This window comes from Hypanus sabinus, chromosome 12 (genome assembly GCF_030144855.1).
Source record: "Hypanus sabinus isolate sHypSab1 chromosome 12, sHypSab1.hap1, whole genome shotgun sequence".
Classification (NCBI taxonomy): Eukaryota; Metazoa; Chordata; class Chondrichthyes; order Myliobatiformes; family Dasyatidae; genus Hypanus; species Hypanus sabinus.
This window is the reverse complement of record NC_082717.1, coordinates 50441320-50456008: the sequence shown is the minus strand read 5'-3', so window position 1 is coordinate 50456008 and position 14689 is coordinate 50441320. Positions and strand designations below refer to the sequence as shown.

General features: G+C 40.7%; 2 protein-coding genes across 13 annotated transcripts in view; both read left to right on the top strand.

Moving 5' to 3' along the window:
* The window catches only part of nrxn1a (neurexin 1a), a 1527797-nt gene that overhangs the window by 1145160 nt on the left and 367948 nt on the right, over positions 1-14689 (top strand). For all 12 annotated transcript variants that reach the window (XM_059985909.1, XM_059985911.1, XM_059985919.1 and 9 more), the window contains one exon: positions 9039-9220. In XM_059985909.1, coding sequence (XP_059841892.1) covers positions 9039-9220 — 182 coding nt within the window. The remainder of the gene's footprint in view (positions 1-9038; positions 9221-14689) is intronic.
* Positions 1-14689, top strand: part of LOC132402874 (general transcription factor II-I repeat domain-containing protein 2-like) — a 305556-nt gene that overhangs the window by 261447 nt on the left and 29420 nt on the right. The gene's annotated exons all lie outside the window — the stretch shown is intronic.

The following is a 14689-nucleotide window of genomic DNA, read 5'->3' as shown; positions in this document are numbered from 1 at the left end:
ATGCAAACATTCAGATAGTATACGTCATCAATACTCAATCTAAAGCGCAGGTATAGTAATAATCATCAATAAGAAAGAGCTCTATCATTTGTCTAGGGGTAATATATTGTCCGATGGAAATATAAAAGTCTCTCGAGTTCATGCAGGTTTTCTGCCTTTGGGCGGGGGACTGCTGAGTTTCACGTGTCGGAGAGAGAAAGAGATTTTTGGTGAGAAAAGAAACTTGCCATTCCTTTTGGCCGCAAACCGTTGAATCGGGAACGTGGGTTCCCGATTGTCAGTTCGAAGTCCTTTTCGGTGTTATCAGCCACTCGTTTCCCAGGCAAGGGGAACGAACCACACGTGGCTTCCAAATAGCTTCCCGTTAGCCTGGGAGCGATGGTGTCTCCTCCTGTTGCGTCGCTCAGAGACTGCCCCCTGCAGCCTACCTTTTATCTGGACTTGCAGGATTGTAGATGTCAATCAAGGTGGGGTGATGCAATCCCCCAGCCCACGTTGACGTGAGAGCTGGCACGTAGTATAGGATCGTAATTCACAAAGGTGTCTCCAAGAAACAATGGCCAAATCCGTTGCTTTGTCCTGCTGAGGATTCTCTCTCATTTCCTGGGTCCAAGACCCGAATTAATAGCGATCTGGCGATTCTCAAAAAGGAGGGGGCTGGGATCATGATACTGCTCTAGCAAAAAATATTATGACATATATGAGTGATAATTAACCTGAATCTGATATGGGTCTCTCTGGTAGTTTTCAGCTGCCGATGGAAACCCGGCGAGTGAAGAGAACGTGTAGTTTCCACGCGCTAGATTTAAACTCTACTAGCGCGCTAACAGCAGTTAGTAGGAAGGTTAGCAATGCTCCTTAAAAGGGCCAATCCTGCTTCCCACGGGAGAGTGGCTTTTAATGAGCAGGTAAATCAGACACTCACTGCAACATAATGCAACACCATGACACTTGGCCCGCTGGTTAGTATAATCCCTGGGGATACCTCACACAAAATATATAATATCCAGAATTATCAGCCCATGAGTGATGACCCAATGTACTACAGTAGTACAGTAGATGAGTAATATTCCCAGACCCTTTAGGAATGTAGGGTCAGGTGACAACTTTCTCCAAGAGCAGGTAGTCCCAATGCTGTCTGATTTTGAATGGCCAACATCCAAATAATCATCATCACAGTTTGATACTCTGGTCGGTGTATCCTCTGACTGTTTGAACACTGTTGCCACCTCGTTGGCCAGCACCTCCATCACAGAGGCCTTGTGTATCAGTTCCTGCTATCATTCAGAACCTTTCTGTTTCTGTGACGTGGCTCTTACCGCTCCAGTGTTCATGGATGGGGCACTCATCCAGGGTGTTAAGGCAGTGTATGTATGGTATCACATACCCCGATGGCAGCAGCCTTGTGGAAAGTCACGGGTAGGCCCAGACGTTGTGTATCCAGTACATACCCTTTAGTGTCCAAGGGGTGCCCACGCTCATGTCACAGTTCAGTGTTGACACAGTGGTCAAGGATACTGCTGCTGCTCAAACGTTTTGTGTGCCACTGACTGGTTGGACCTCTGCTCATCACCAACACTCCTTCCCCTTCCTGTAGGCAAAGGGTTACTCTCCAAGCTGGGATTAGACAAGTTATAAGTAGAAAAGTACCAGCCCTTAAAAAGCTTACTTTTACCAGAGATTACTGAAACTCAAGTTCTTCAAGGCCATTCCCATACGATCGGACGAGGTTGGCTGGAATGGACTACTCCCTCTCGGTTTCCCCCAAACCAATCATGCTGAAACCCGAAAAGCTGGACAGGTTCCTCCAACAGTACTGTTCTTCTTTGTTAAAAGGGATCCTTCTGCCTGTGGCATGGTGCTATCAGGCAGACACAACAGTCCAAAGCATACACATACACCATCTTTTGGAATGTTCTGTAGGATCTCACACTGGCACTGTCATTAACATCCACCACTTTGCCATACTGTAATGTAGTGAGACACAAGCTCTTTCCCTCCTGGTTGGTCACTGGGTACTTAGACAGGCCATCTCCCATTTCCCCCCCAACAACACACCACCCAATCTACATGCCACAAGCTCCCCGTGCTCTGATGGCCCTTGTAAGTGCTGCAGCCAAACCTTCTGTGATTCCTCCTCCAACCCCACCTCTCTGTCCTTTGGAGAATCCTACACTGCCAGGTGCCGGGACATCAGGACCTGCCGGCCGGGAGTTCGGGTTTGCTGTCTGCTGCAGCTCAGTCAGCCACCCCTGAAAGATGTGGTTGGGTGGGGGCAATAACTTGATCTGCTGCTTCAACAGTTCATTCATGTGCTAGATCAGCCCTGCCCACCTGTGGGTGATAGAGGATGTGGAACACCTACAGAATGCCAGACTCTGCAACCCAGCCCAGGACTTTGCGAGATCTGCGCAACACCTGATGCTGCTGAAGGTCCACCAGTTTGGGAAAGTTTGGAGAATGACCCTTCTCCTCTAACGGCCTCCTTGCCTCTCTTCCCCTGGCGGAAGTGGGAATCCCATCTACCTGTTCCCTCTATACCCTAGCCCTGAGTGCTTATGGGTCATCTGGGACCCTCTACCCCCAGGCCTCATGTCCAATTTGCACACATGGCTGCTGGGACCTTTCCACATGAGCTCTAATCCCTCTAATAATCTTATGGCAGTGTCAATAGTATCCCCTATCTCTAGCCCCAACAAGAGCAGCACCAGTGGCTTTAAACCAAGAGCTACTTAAACTAGGTATCCATCCATGGTCAAGGTTAACCTGTGATCCTCTGGTGGGTTGTCACTGTCATGATAGATCTCTGTGATCAGAGCCCACCGGTGAAGGACCCTGGTCCCTTCCTCCACTGTGTTCCGTTCCAGCCAAGGCAGCAAATCCCACTCAAAGAGTGAGGGATACTGAACATAACCACCGTTATAACTCTGTCTCACAGCTACTCATCGCCCCCATGGGAAGCGGATGGCACTCTGTATGATGTTAATTGCATGATGGGACAACAGCCCCCAGGGCACACACCTCCCTGTTGGATAGGCTCACTCCAGAACCCCCCCCCCCCCCGCAGCCCAGATCCTCAGCAACCTCTGGCAGAGGCTCCCCGGCTCCTGCCTGTATCAGTCTTCCAACTCCACCACTTTCTCAGCGGAGAATTCTCTGATGGTAGTCGTCTCGGTGAGGCACACTGTGTTGTCCTCCCCAAGTCCCTCTCCCCCAGCCTGTTGCTCTTCCTCAACCTATTCCAGGGAAGCTGGAGGAGTGTGGACCAATGGCACCCTCAGAAGTCTGGGACCGCATGGCCACTGGTCTGGGCTGTACCAGTATGGCTGCATGGGGGAAATCCTGAGGCTCTCTTCTAACCCCTCTTTCCTATCCTCACTATCGAACCGAATGTGCCTTCAAGTAACACTCAGTTACAAATACCTGTCTAAACTGAGAGCCCGAAGTGGCAGGAGAAAAACAGACAGTAGACGTGCACACAGTGGCAAATACTTACCGCGGCACACTCTGTACCGCAGCACACTTGACTGTTTACAGCTTCCATGCTGCCAGCTGGCTGCAGCGACCTGAGAGCGAAAAAAGAGCAAGTGGTTTCTGTGAACTGGATTGAAACTCTACTGGTGGTGTGATGTCATCAGCTAAATGGCAGTAATGGGAGGGGCTGAAATTCTCCCTAAACAAGCCAATACCCACCTCCCACAGGGCACTGGCTTTAAATGATCGGGTAAGTTAGACACTTACTGCACCAGTCCCTGTTGCATACTCAGTCAACACCTCACCAATTTTTGATTGATCTGCAAACTTACCTATCATACCTCCTATATTTGACTTCTAAATATATGTATATAGCTAATCATCAGGGTCTCAGCACAGATCGCAATGGTACCTCATAACTCACAGGTTTCCAAATACAAAGAAGTCTACACCATCACCCTCTGCTTTCTATTGTTAAGCCAGTTTGGACCTGCTCAGTTGATTTGCTAAGTGTGCCTGCAGAAAAAGAAAAGAATCTCAGGGTTGTATATGGTGATGTGTAGGTACTTTGATAATAAATATTATTTTGAACTTTGAACTTTCGCCTGAATTACCATCTTGCCTAGGATCATAACGGCTCTACAGCATTGGACCAGGTTCTACAAACCATGTAGAACTTTGTCAAATGCCTTACTGAATACCATGTATACCATGTCAAGCACACTTCTCTCTTTCAATAGGTTTTATTTTATGCTGTTTTAAAATGATTTAATCAATTGCTTAGATTGGGAAGTTCTCCACCACTATATCCCGACTACTCTTACAAATATCAGCAATTTGATAATGTATCTACTCGTCTATTTTTTGTTAACTTGTAGGATATCTACAGTATATTCCCAGCGAAGTAATCACCCTCTTGTTTGTAAACTCTAACCAGCTGAAGCACTTCTTTGGATATCCTCCTTCATTATTGCAGTAAAGTTTCCTTAATCAATGTTGCAATGCCACCTTCCATTTTGCACCTCTCCCAGCACACCTGAAGGTTCTATAACATTGAATGTTTATTTGCTTGTCAAGTCTCTCTGTGTTGAATGACAGTACAAGTTCAGCTGACATACTCGTCAGACTCCTAAGTTTAAGTAAATGCACTTCAGCCTTGTATTTGTCCAGTTCCCTTGTTACACACCCCTATTTTTCCTGCCTGCTTCGGCTGATGTTCCTGTAATACCTGGTGATAGTATTATATGAAAATAATAGGAGCCAGAGTTGTTCATTGATCCCAGATAGAGTTAATAATTGCAGTATTCTAGACGCAATGTACAGAAAATGTATGCATCTGTCCAAAACCCATCTTAGATCCACTGAACTGCTTCTTTTCAAATGTTCTGCCCAGCTACGTACATCTGACTTCCATGACTTTTGAATGGGGACCTTGTGGAAATGCAGCCCTTTAGTTGACTTTAAAGTTTCAGTAAATGCGCTGCTTCCCCAGAGAGGCTTGGTCTATCACCATCCAGGACAAAACCTCTTGGAGCAGTCGATAAACTGAACGTGCAAAAGTTGGAGACAAATAAGATGGGTTTGCTTCTCCCATCCCATTTCATAATTGAGCAATTTAAGAGTTAAATACAGGGTTCAGTTATCTTTTCCCCAATAATTTACCTTAAGCCCAACTTCAAAAATTGACTATCCAGCTCCCCAGTGCATTTTGCAGTAGATTCTAAGTTAATGTGCCAACCTAGTAATTTGTGCTGTTAAACAGGGAATAATTTTATTTCTCTGGATCATTACTTGTTAGAGTCAAGACTTTGCTAACAAAAGCCAGCAGACTGAGAAGATTTTCAGCCACTTAGTCTAGATTGAATTAGCATAGCGTTGAGGTGAAAGGTAGTTGTTGAACATAGTGCACCTGTCTGTCAGCTGATAATGTGTTATCATATCCATTTATTAATCTATTTTTAAGATTTATTTTAACATTCAATAAATATATAGTCAAAGTCTGCCTGTACCTAACAGATTTTATGATTCAGCACTAGTGTTGTGAATGAGACATTAACATTCTCATCATTTCCCTTCGGTCTACTGAACCATGGGCTAGATTGTGAGGTCAGAACCACAGCTGTTTGCCAACAGGGTCTGCATTTGCTACAAAACAAAATGTTACACTACTTAAATTACTAACATGTATGAATAGTGCTCCAGGGTTAAAATGCAACTTATATAAAGTGATCTTTTATAGATAACCCTTTGCACAGACAAAAATAAAAGACATATTAATTGTTTTTAACATCCTGTTCTCTGGGTGTAGTAGCGACAGTGAAATTGAGTTTGCGTGCACCATTGGATACTACGTGAAGTGGTGAGACTTAGATTCTTCACTGTTATTGGCTATGGGAGAATGGAGGGCTCTGGGGAGATCCTAAACCAATACAAAGCACTTCCCTTGAGGGTGGAGAAAAACAGAGGGTGAGTTGTCCCAACTGACTCACGCACATCCAGGCATGTCCTGGATGTCTCTTCCCTAGCCTGTGAGATGGAGAATTGGGAGGAGAGTAACAATCAACAAATTGGGGGAAAAGCATTGACACATGTGAAAATCTGCAGATGCTGGAGATCCAAAGCAAGATGTGCAAAATGCTGGAGGACTCGGCATGCCAGGCAGTATCTTTGGAAGAAAGTAAACATTTGACATTTTGGGCTGTGACCCTTCGTCAGTCCTGATGAGGGGCCTGCTGAATGCCTCCAGCATTTTGTGTGTGTATTGCTGGGGGGGGGGGGGGGGAGCGCATGGCTTAGATAGGCATCTAATCCTTCAGGGACAGTGTAAGTTGTACTTCATTGTGGGATAACAAGAGGTTTCATTGTAGGTTCTGTTGCTTGGAATTTAATTTGCAGTTAAGACACTGAGTGCAAGGCCGCACTGAAATGACCTTGTAACTTTCCTTCACGTGCTGTGCCAGCCCTCAGGGATGAATTTAAGGGAACTGTATCACAGTGTCCACTTCCTTTGTCAGAAGATTATGGGAGTAGCTGAAGAATTGCACATTTGTGCATTCACAAGTGAGGGATCCGATGATTGATTTGGATTGTTGTACTGGAACTTTTGAGTAGTGTCCTGGTGGTTGAGATCAATAGTTGGAGTTGTGCACGCGAACCAGTCAAGAAGGAATATGTGGGAAAAGGCATTAATAGGTAACATTGGATGTGTAATTGTGTCACCCACATGACTCATGGCTATAAGCACTTGATGTATGCAATTCCACCTGAAAATGATAACAATCATGCTGCAAGCTGCAATTTTTCACTCAAGGAAAATGAGCTAAATGGTAAAAGGCAAAAAAGAAAATGTTCAATTTTCAAATTTTTGCAATGATTTTATTTGTATTTCACAGAAAAGAAGTGTTGAATTGTTGTTCTGGTTGACACAAAAGGCAATATTCTGGTATTGTGTAAAACATAGTTCATCCCTTAATTATGTAGTTATCTGATCATGAGATTCTGAATAAGAATAACGATTTCACTATCATGGCTGTGGGCCCAATAGTAAGCCCAAATTACATTTTCCTCTGTCACGAGATTGAAGTAGAGGCAACATTTGCAAAAGCTCCAATATGTATGGCTTTCCTGCAAGTGTTACAGCATTAAGTCAGTCCTGTTTTAATGCTTTATTTGCAGATCTGATTCTTGAACATTTCTTACCTGAGGTGGGTTTAGAAAAAAATCATGTTTGAAAAAGCAAATTATTGACCAAACTATAAAGTCTATGTATGCCCAGTGAAAAGGCAGTGTTAGCAAGCGACAGTCAAATATAAAAGCATTTAATCTGCATTTTGTTTCATTGAAAAATAGAAAAGTGAAAACAAAATGATCTGAATTCACTTTCTGACCTGAGGTCCATAAGATTTTATCCTCACTCGTCTGAGGTTCATGGTGTGGGCAGGTGAGCCTGAATTTAAATGTGGAAGCTTGTGTTCATTGATCGCAGAGAGAGAACACTAACTTTTGTGTTCAGAAGGTCCATAATGGGCAGGATGGAGAGTTGTGGATCGGTAAAAAGAGGCCAAAATGATTTTCAGAAGTGCTACCATTGTGCATGAATTTTGAGCAGAGGAAGATGTAGGGTGCTCTGTCAGAACACTCCAAAGTTTCTTTTGTCATGGTCTGAAGGGCTGTACTGTACTGTTCTATATTCTGATTTTACCAATTTCCGTGCATCCCCTCCCCACCCCACTCACTTGAACCAATAGCACTTTGGTCAATCCCAGCACAATTACAATATGTCTGGGGAAATTTCTTTTGATTCCCAGAGGCTCTCAGTTCCTGGCCTAATCATTGTTGCCTCATGTTAAAGACAATTGCAACTGATGAATGGATATCTGTTAAATGCAAGCATGTGCCAACTCTTCATTTCATGAACTCATCTTTTAATGAGGACCTGTGATAGATCTTTTTTAGTAAATTTCAGTGCAATACATACTGCACGTTGTACAGTTGACAGGGATGCTGTGAAATGTTGGTAGGAGAATTGATGCTGTCACAGCTACCCTGGTAATATTTCACAATCCAGCTAAGTATAGAAATGTGTATGGAATTTTAATGTAAAAAGAGTTGAGGCAATTCAGATAATATATAAATATGAAATATGAATGACTTTATCTCAGATATGTTTTTATGCAAGTTTTAATACAGCACAAAAGTATTACAGGTGCTGGAACTCTGAAAAATTTCTGGAAATATTCGGTAGAAAAGAGAGTATCTGGGCAGAGAAGTAGAGAAATCTCTCATCCAATGCCACCTGTCCTACTAAATCTACTGAGCAATTAATGTTATATTTAACATGATATGTTAATGGTTATATACTGTAGATATGTTCATGGTTATATACTGTAGGTATGTTCATGGTTGCATTCTACACCATTGTAAGACGCATTCTCACATCAGCCATTACTGCATGGTTTGGTGCCGTAGCCTCTCTCAGTATACAAAAGTGACAATGAACTGTCAGGTGTCAACAGAAGAGTCATTGGCTGCAGTCTATTGTCACTGCAAGATGGTGAATGTGTCTAGGATAAAGAAGCAGGCAGAAAAAAATATTGCAGACACTAACCACCCTGATAACTGCCTTTTCTTAGGGCTTACTTCTGAAAAGCGCTCTAGAGCTATTAAAACAAAAACTTGATGATACCTGAAAATTTTCTTCCTCCAAGCAGTTAATCTGATCAATCACTCTAGTTAGCCTTCTCACACCCACCTCTATTACCTCAGTTACTGCACTGTAAACACTTCTAACCACTTTATAATGCAGTTTACTTTGTCAATATGTGTTGGTACATGTATTTGTGCGTATTTTATGCCATGTCTGTATTTAATGTCCTAGCTTATTTTTATATAATTCTCTATTCTTGAATGTTCTTTGTTGTTACATGTTACACCAACAGACCACAGCAAATTCCTACTACATGTGATTGTATATGGTGAATATAGGTGATCCTTGCTTCTTAATATAGATGTTTATGACTGCGTAGTATGACAACATTTTTAATATTTATTTATTTCCCCCACAGCTGGCACAACGTATATCTTTAGTCGAGGTGGTGGATTAATCATTTACACGTGGCCCCCAAATGACAGACCAAGCACCAGAGCAGACAGGCTAGCTGTGGGCTTTGATACGCATGTAAAAGATGCCATTTTGGTGCGTGTAGACAGCTCTGCTGGGCTTGGAGACTACCTACAGCTTCACATTGTAAGTAATTAAATGCAAATTGAGAACGGTTTGCTTTCCACAACAAAATCCAGACAAGATTTATTTCTGTGCTTTTGTTTTAAATTGGATTATATATTGTTAACATGATGTCAAATTGAACTTAAGGGTTTACAATGTTGGATGTCTGCTAAATTTTTGAGAACAAAGAAAGTATAAGTTGTTCTGCTACAAATGTTCTCACATTTCATGGAATCTTCTACCAAGTTTTTTTTAATGTTAGTTTTGTGCCATGCTAGAATCTTCACATGACACAAGGCACACAGAGCAACATCAAAACACAGTTACTAGTTCACTGAATCCATTATACATTAAAAATTCATCTTCTTTGTGACAGAGTTTGAATTTAATGATGTTATGGGAGCTCCTTCATACATAGAGTTGTCCATAAGTCGGGAAGAATGCCTGACTAATGGAACCTCTGTGCATGAATGAACCTCCTATGCTCACAGAGAAGTGAATTCTATTCTTACATTGCTTTACCAATATTGAGGTAGATAATTTTCCCATCGTCAAATTATTTTGCTTACATCTTAAGTCTACATAGAGGCTGCCCCCATGAAATGAACGTGTTCAGATTTTACTGATATCCTTGAGTCAGTTTTGACCATAAGTTGGAAAATACTTAGATAAATCATTGGCTATGATAACCATACCTAGACTGTTTTGTAATAACTGGTGTCAAACACATAACAATGACTGATAAAGAAAGAATAATTGTTGAAAGTGAAGAGGGGGAAACCAGTTCTACCAATTATGAAAATGAATGCATGCATATTTGTCAGAGTTTGAATTTAATACTCATATGAGAGCTACTTCATATGTGGAGATGTCCATAAGATGGGCATTCTTGACCTCTATGTATGAAGGAGCTCCCAAAATATCAAATTCTCAAAGCTGAAGTGAAACAGATTATCTGCTTACATCTTTCATCTGCTATGAAATCTGTCATAGACAGGAATCACTTGTGAGAATTAGATTAAAAAAAACTGTTAGAAAAGTGGGCTGAAAAATGGCAGATGGAATTTAATGCAAACAATGGAGAGGTCAAACCAATGCGCAGAGTGTGAGAGAACAAAGGGACCTGGCAACACAGATCCATATTTTCTTGAAAGTGCTGAAACAGGTTGATAGAGTCATAAAGACAGCTTTTCAAACTGTGGCCTTCATAAATTGGGATATTATTTTGAAGTTATATAAAACATTGGTAAGGCCAAATTGGGAATATTGTGTGCAGTTCAGTTCATCTACCTACAGGAAAAATATGGAAAAGATTGAAAGAGTATGGAAAAAAATTACATGAATGTTGCCAGGACTTGAGGACCTGAGTGAAAGAGAAACGTTGAATAGGCTAGGACTTATTTCCTATAGCATAGAAGATTGAGAAGGATTTGATAGAAGAATTCAAAGTTATGAGGGGTATAGATAGGGTAAATGCAAGCAGGACTAGGCAGAAGAACAGTTTGGCAGACAGAATGGGCCAAAAGACATTGTTCTGTGCTGTAGTGCTCTATGACTTGAAGTCGTTATTTGTCACTTTTCAAAAAAATACACACCCGAATGTCAAATATAATTTCTCACTCCACTGATAGTAACTACTGTACAATAATTGTATGATGGATTTGATAAGGCATACCTAGTGATTAATATATGGAATGTACATATATCACCATTTGCCAACAAAGGAATCCATTTCACAACAAGTGAATTGAGCATTAACAAATACCAACAGTCAATGGATTCCTTTAGAAAGGTGCTGGATTATAACATTGTTATGCATTTTGTATTGTGTCATTATTAAATGTATTTCAATCTTAGTGAACCGATCATGCTGATCTTATTCAGCAAGTTTATTGTCTTGCTCTGCAGTGGTAGAGATTGTTAGCTACATTTTAATTGGTAAAGAAATTTCAGTTTCACTTTCTCCCACAGTTGGTACTTATAAATGTTCATATTGTTACAAAGATGGACCTTGAGTTAAATGTTGATCTGGAATGAGTAGCTACAGCATTCTTTTTTCTTATTGCTATTTAATATGCTTATAATAGGCTTCAGCTGCTCTGTAGCAGTGGTGGACCTATGTCACAGTGTCTCCAGTGATTTGGTGTAAATCAGCAATTCCATGCACAGAGATGAGCAGCAGGCGCTGTTTTTCTGGGGCTGTGCTAGAGAATAGAATTTGTGTTATGCTGAATTTGTCACAGTTGCACCTGATTGTGTTGACTTGTGAGTTATAAAAATAAAGTTATCCATCCTAAACACTGATGCCAATTCACAAACAATTCAGAACAAGGATTATGAGTGAAAATAGGACTTGTGAACCTTTTTCAGAGGAAGGTTTGTCACATTTGTTTGAAATATTTAGTTTTTTCAATTTACGTAATCTTTTTGCATTGTTGATACCGGCTGCATATTTTTACACAATTTTATAAAAGGGAAACAAAATCCATAGCAGCTTTAATGTCCAATTTAACTTAATTTATGTTTCTATTTGGTGTTGGGATACTAATAAAGATGAATAATTAATTATGGATATAAAAGTGAGTAAAGATATTATTTTGGGCTTTGTATATGTATTGGGCAATAGTATATGTAAATACAGCTTTCCTTGGTCTTTTAATTGAAAGCAGTTGTAGGCAACAGTACATGAGCACTATGTATAAATTTGTTGGTGATTTTATTTATCCAACTATCAATGTTCCAGTCAAATTGATGAAAATCATTATTTATGTCCTAAAAGTTTACTTTTGATTGCAAAACTAATGTTCTGATAAATGACCAAACAGCTCGATATATTGTTTAAATGATTCTTGTGCCATTTAATTGCATACATTTGTGGCTCTGTCTGCAGCTTGCCTCACCAGGGCATCATTGTACTGCTATCATGGGAAACTAATGTTGTTTGGTTTTGCTTTAGTTTTTCTCCATGGAGCAATTCATGTGAGCATTCAGAGTGCTGTTTTCCTGTTCTCTAATTGCTTGTGCCTCGGTGAAACACCTGGCCTTAGAATTTCCACTAGTGTCATCTGCATAATGTGGATAAAAATTTCAAAATCAGCACAAAAGATTGCGGAAATGTCAGCTCAAGTTACATAAAGTGTGAATCCTGTGATCTTCATTATTGGTTTAAATATAATTATACTTAAAGCTGGCCCTGCCCACAAAACAAGTCACAGAGCCGATTGAGAAAATAGGAATGATGAGGTTCTGTTAATGTAAGGCTGGTCCTCAAATTACATTGCTATTCTAAAATAATAGACAAGGTTGAAATAGTTTTTATGTGTTAATTCATGCAGAAACTAATGAGTATACTCCAATGAAACTAGTAAATAATTTTAAAAGGCAGTTTGAGTGATCTTAATTCTATATGCTTGTAATAAATAATTTTATCTCCTGCATTCTTAAAAATTTGGCAAGTTCTGTGGTGCCCTGGAAGATTTTCACATTTGTGATCATGCAAGTATTTCTAATGGAAACTTGAACAGTACACTAATCAGAATACCATGTTCTTCCAAATTTTGTCCAAAGTGGATGCTTTGCTCCAGATATATACCTATCCTAAAGGAAGCAGGTCTCAAACAATATACCCAAAGAACCTTTCCCTTATATTTGAAAATAAAAAAAATCATATGATTTCATCACTTTTTCCAGCTGAATAATATTGATATAAATGTGAAGTTTAAATAGTATTTAATATTTTTTAAATTGTATTTCAACATGTTTTGACTTTAGCATTTATCTTGTGTTTTCTTTAAAAAGAGATTATTTTAGAGTGTTCAAGGTTCAAAGTAAATTTATTATGAAAGTATATATGTACTTTCTATATATATTTATTATGAAAGCATATATGTACTTTCATCGCAGGAGCATTAGCCATGAGCTTTGAATCTTCTTTGGCTGCAGGGTAAGTGCCAGAGGACTGGAGAATGGCAAACGTAGTTCCCTTATTTAAAAAGGGTTATAGGGAGAAACCTGGGAACTATAGACCAGTGAGTCTTAAGTCAGTGGTCTGCAAACTACTGGAAAGGATTCTTAAAGATAGGATCTATGAGCATTTGGAGAAGTACAGTCTACTCTTGGATAGTCAACATGGCTTTGTGAAGGGAAGATCATGCCTCATGAGCCTGATTGAGTTTTTTGAAGAGGTAACAAAAGAAATTGATGAGGATAGGGCAGTGGATGTGGTCTACATGGATTTTAGCAAAGCATTTGACAAGGTCCCTCATGAGAGACTCATCCAGAAAGTCATGAGGCATAGGATAAGTGGAACTTCGGCTGTTTGAATAAAAAATTGGCTTAAAGGAAGAAAGCAGAGGGTAGTTGTGGAAGGAATGTATTCTGCCTGGATGTCGGTGACTAGTGGAGTGCAGCAGGGATCTGTCCTGGGACACCTGCTATTTGTGATTTTTATAAATGACCTGGAAGTAGAGGTGAAAGGATGGGTGAGTAAGTTTGCAGATGACACAAAGATTGGAGGAGTTGTGGATGGAACTATAGGTGGTCGAAGGTTACAAGAGGATATAGACAGGCTGCAGAGTTGGGCAGAAAAATGGCAGATGGAGTTCAATTCAGACAAGTGTGAGGTGATGCATTTTGGAAGGACTGAGTATAAGATTAATGGTCAGTTACTTAAGAGTGTGGATGAACAAAGGGACCTTGGGGTTCAAATCCATACATCCCTCAAAGTCGCGGCACAGGATGATAGGGTAGTTAAGAAGGTCCATGGGATGCTAGGCATTAACAGGGGGATTGAGTTCAAGAGTAGAGAGGTCATGTTGCAACTCTACAAATCTCTGGTGAGACCGCACTTAGACTATTGTGTTCAATTCTGGTCACCTCATTATATGAAGGATGTGGAAGCTATGGAGAGGGTGCAGAGGAGATTTACCAAGATGTTGCCTGGATTGGAGAACAAGTCATATGAAGCAAGGTTAGCAGAGCTGGGACTTTTCTCTTTGGAGCATAGAAGAATGAGATAGAAGATAGAGGTCTACAAGATAATGAGAGGCAAAAATAGGGTGGATAGTCAGTACCTGTTTCCCAGGGCACCAATAGCAAACACCAGAGGGCATATGTACAAAATTAAGGGAGGGAAGTTTAGGGGAGACATCAGGAGTAAATTTTTTACACAGAGGGTTGTGAGTGCCTGGAATGACTTGCCAGGGATGGTGGTGGAGGCTAAAATACTAGGGGTATTTAAGAGCCTCTTGGACAGGCACATGGATGAAAGAAAAATGGAGGGTTATGGGGTAGTGTGGGTTTAGTACTTTTTTAAAGGATTATATGGGTCAGCATAACTTGGCGGGCTGAAGGGCCTGTACTGTGCTGTAGTGTTCTATGGTTCTGTGTCACCTTGAGATTCATTTTCTTACAAGCATTCACAGTCAATACAAAGAAACACAATAGAATCAATGAAAAACTGCACACAAGATAGACAAACAGCCAATGTGC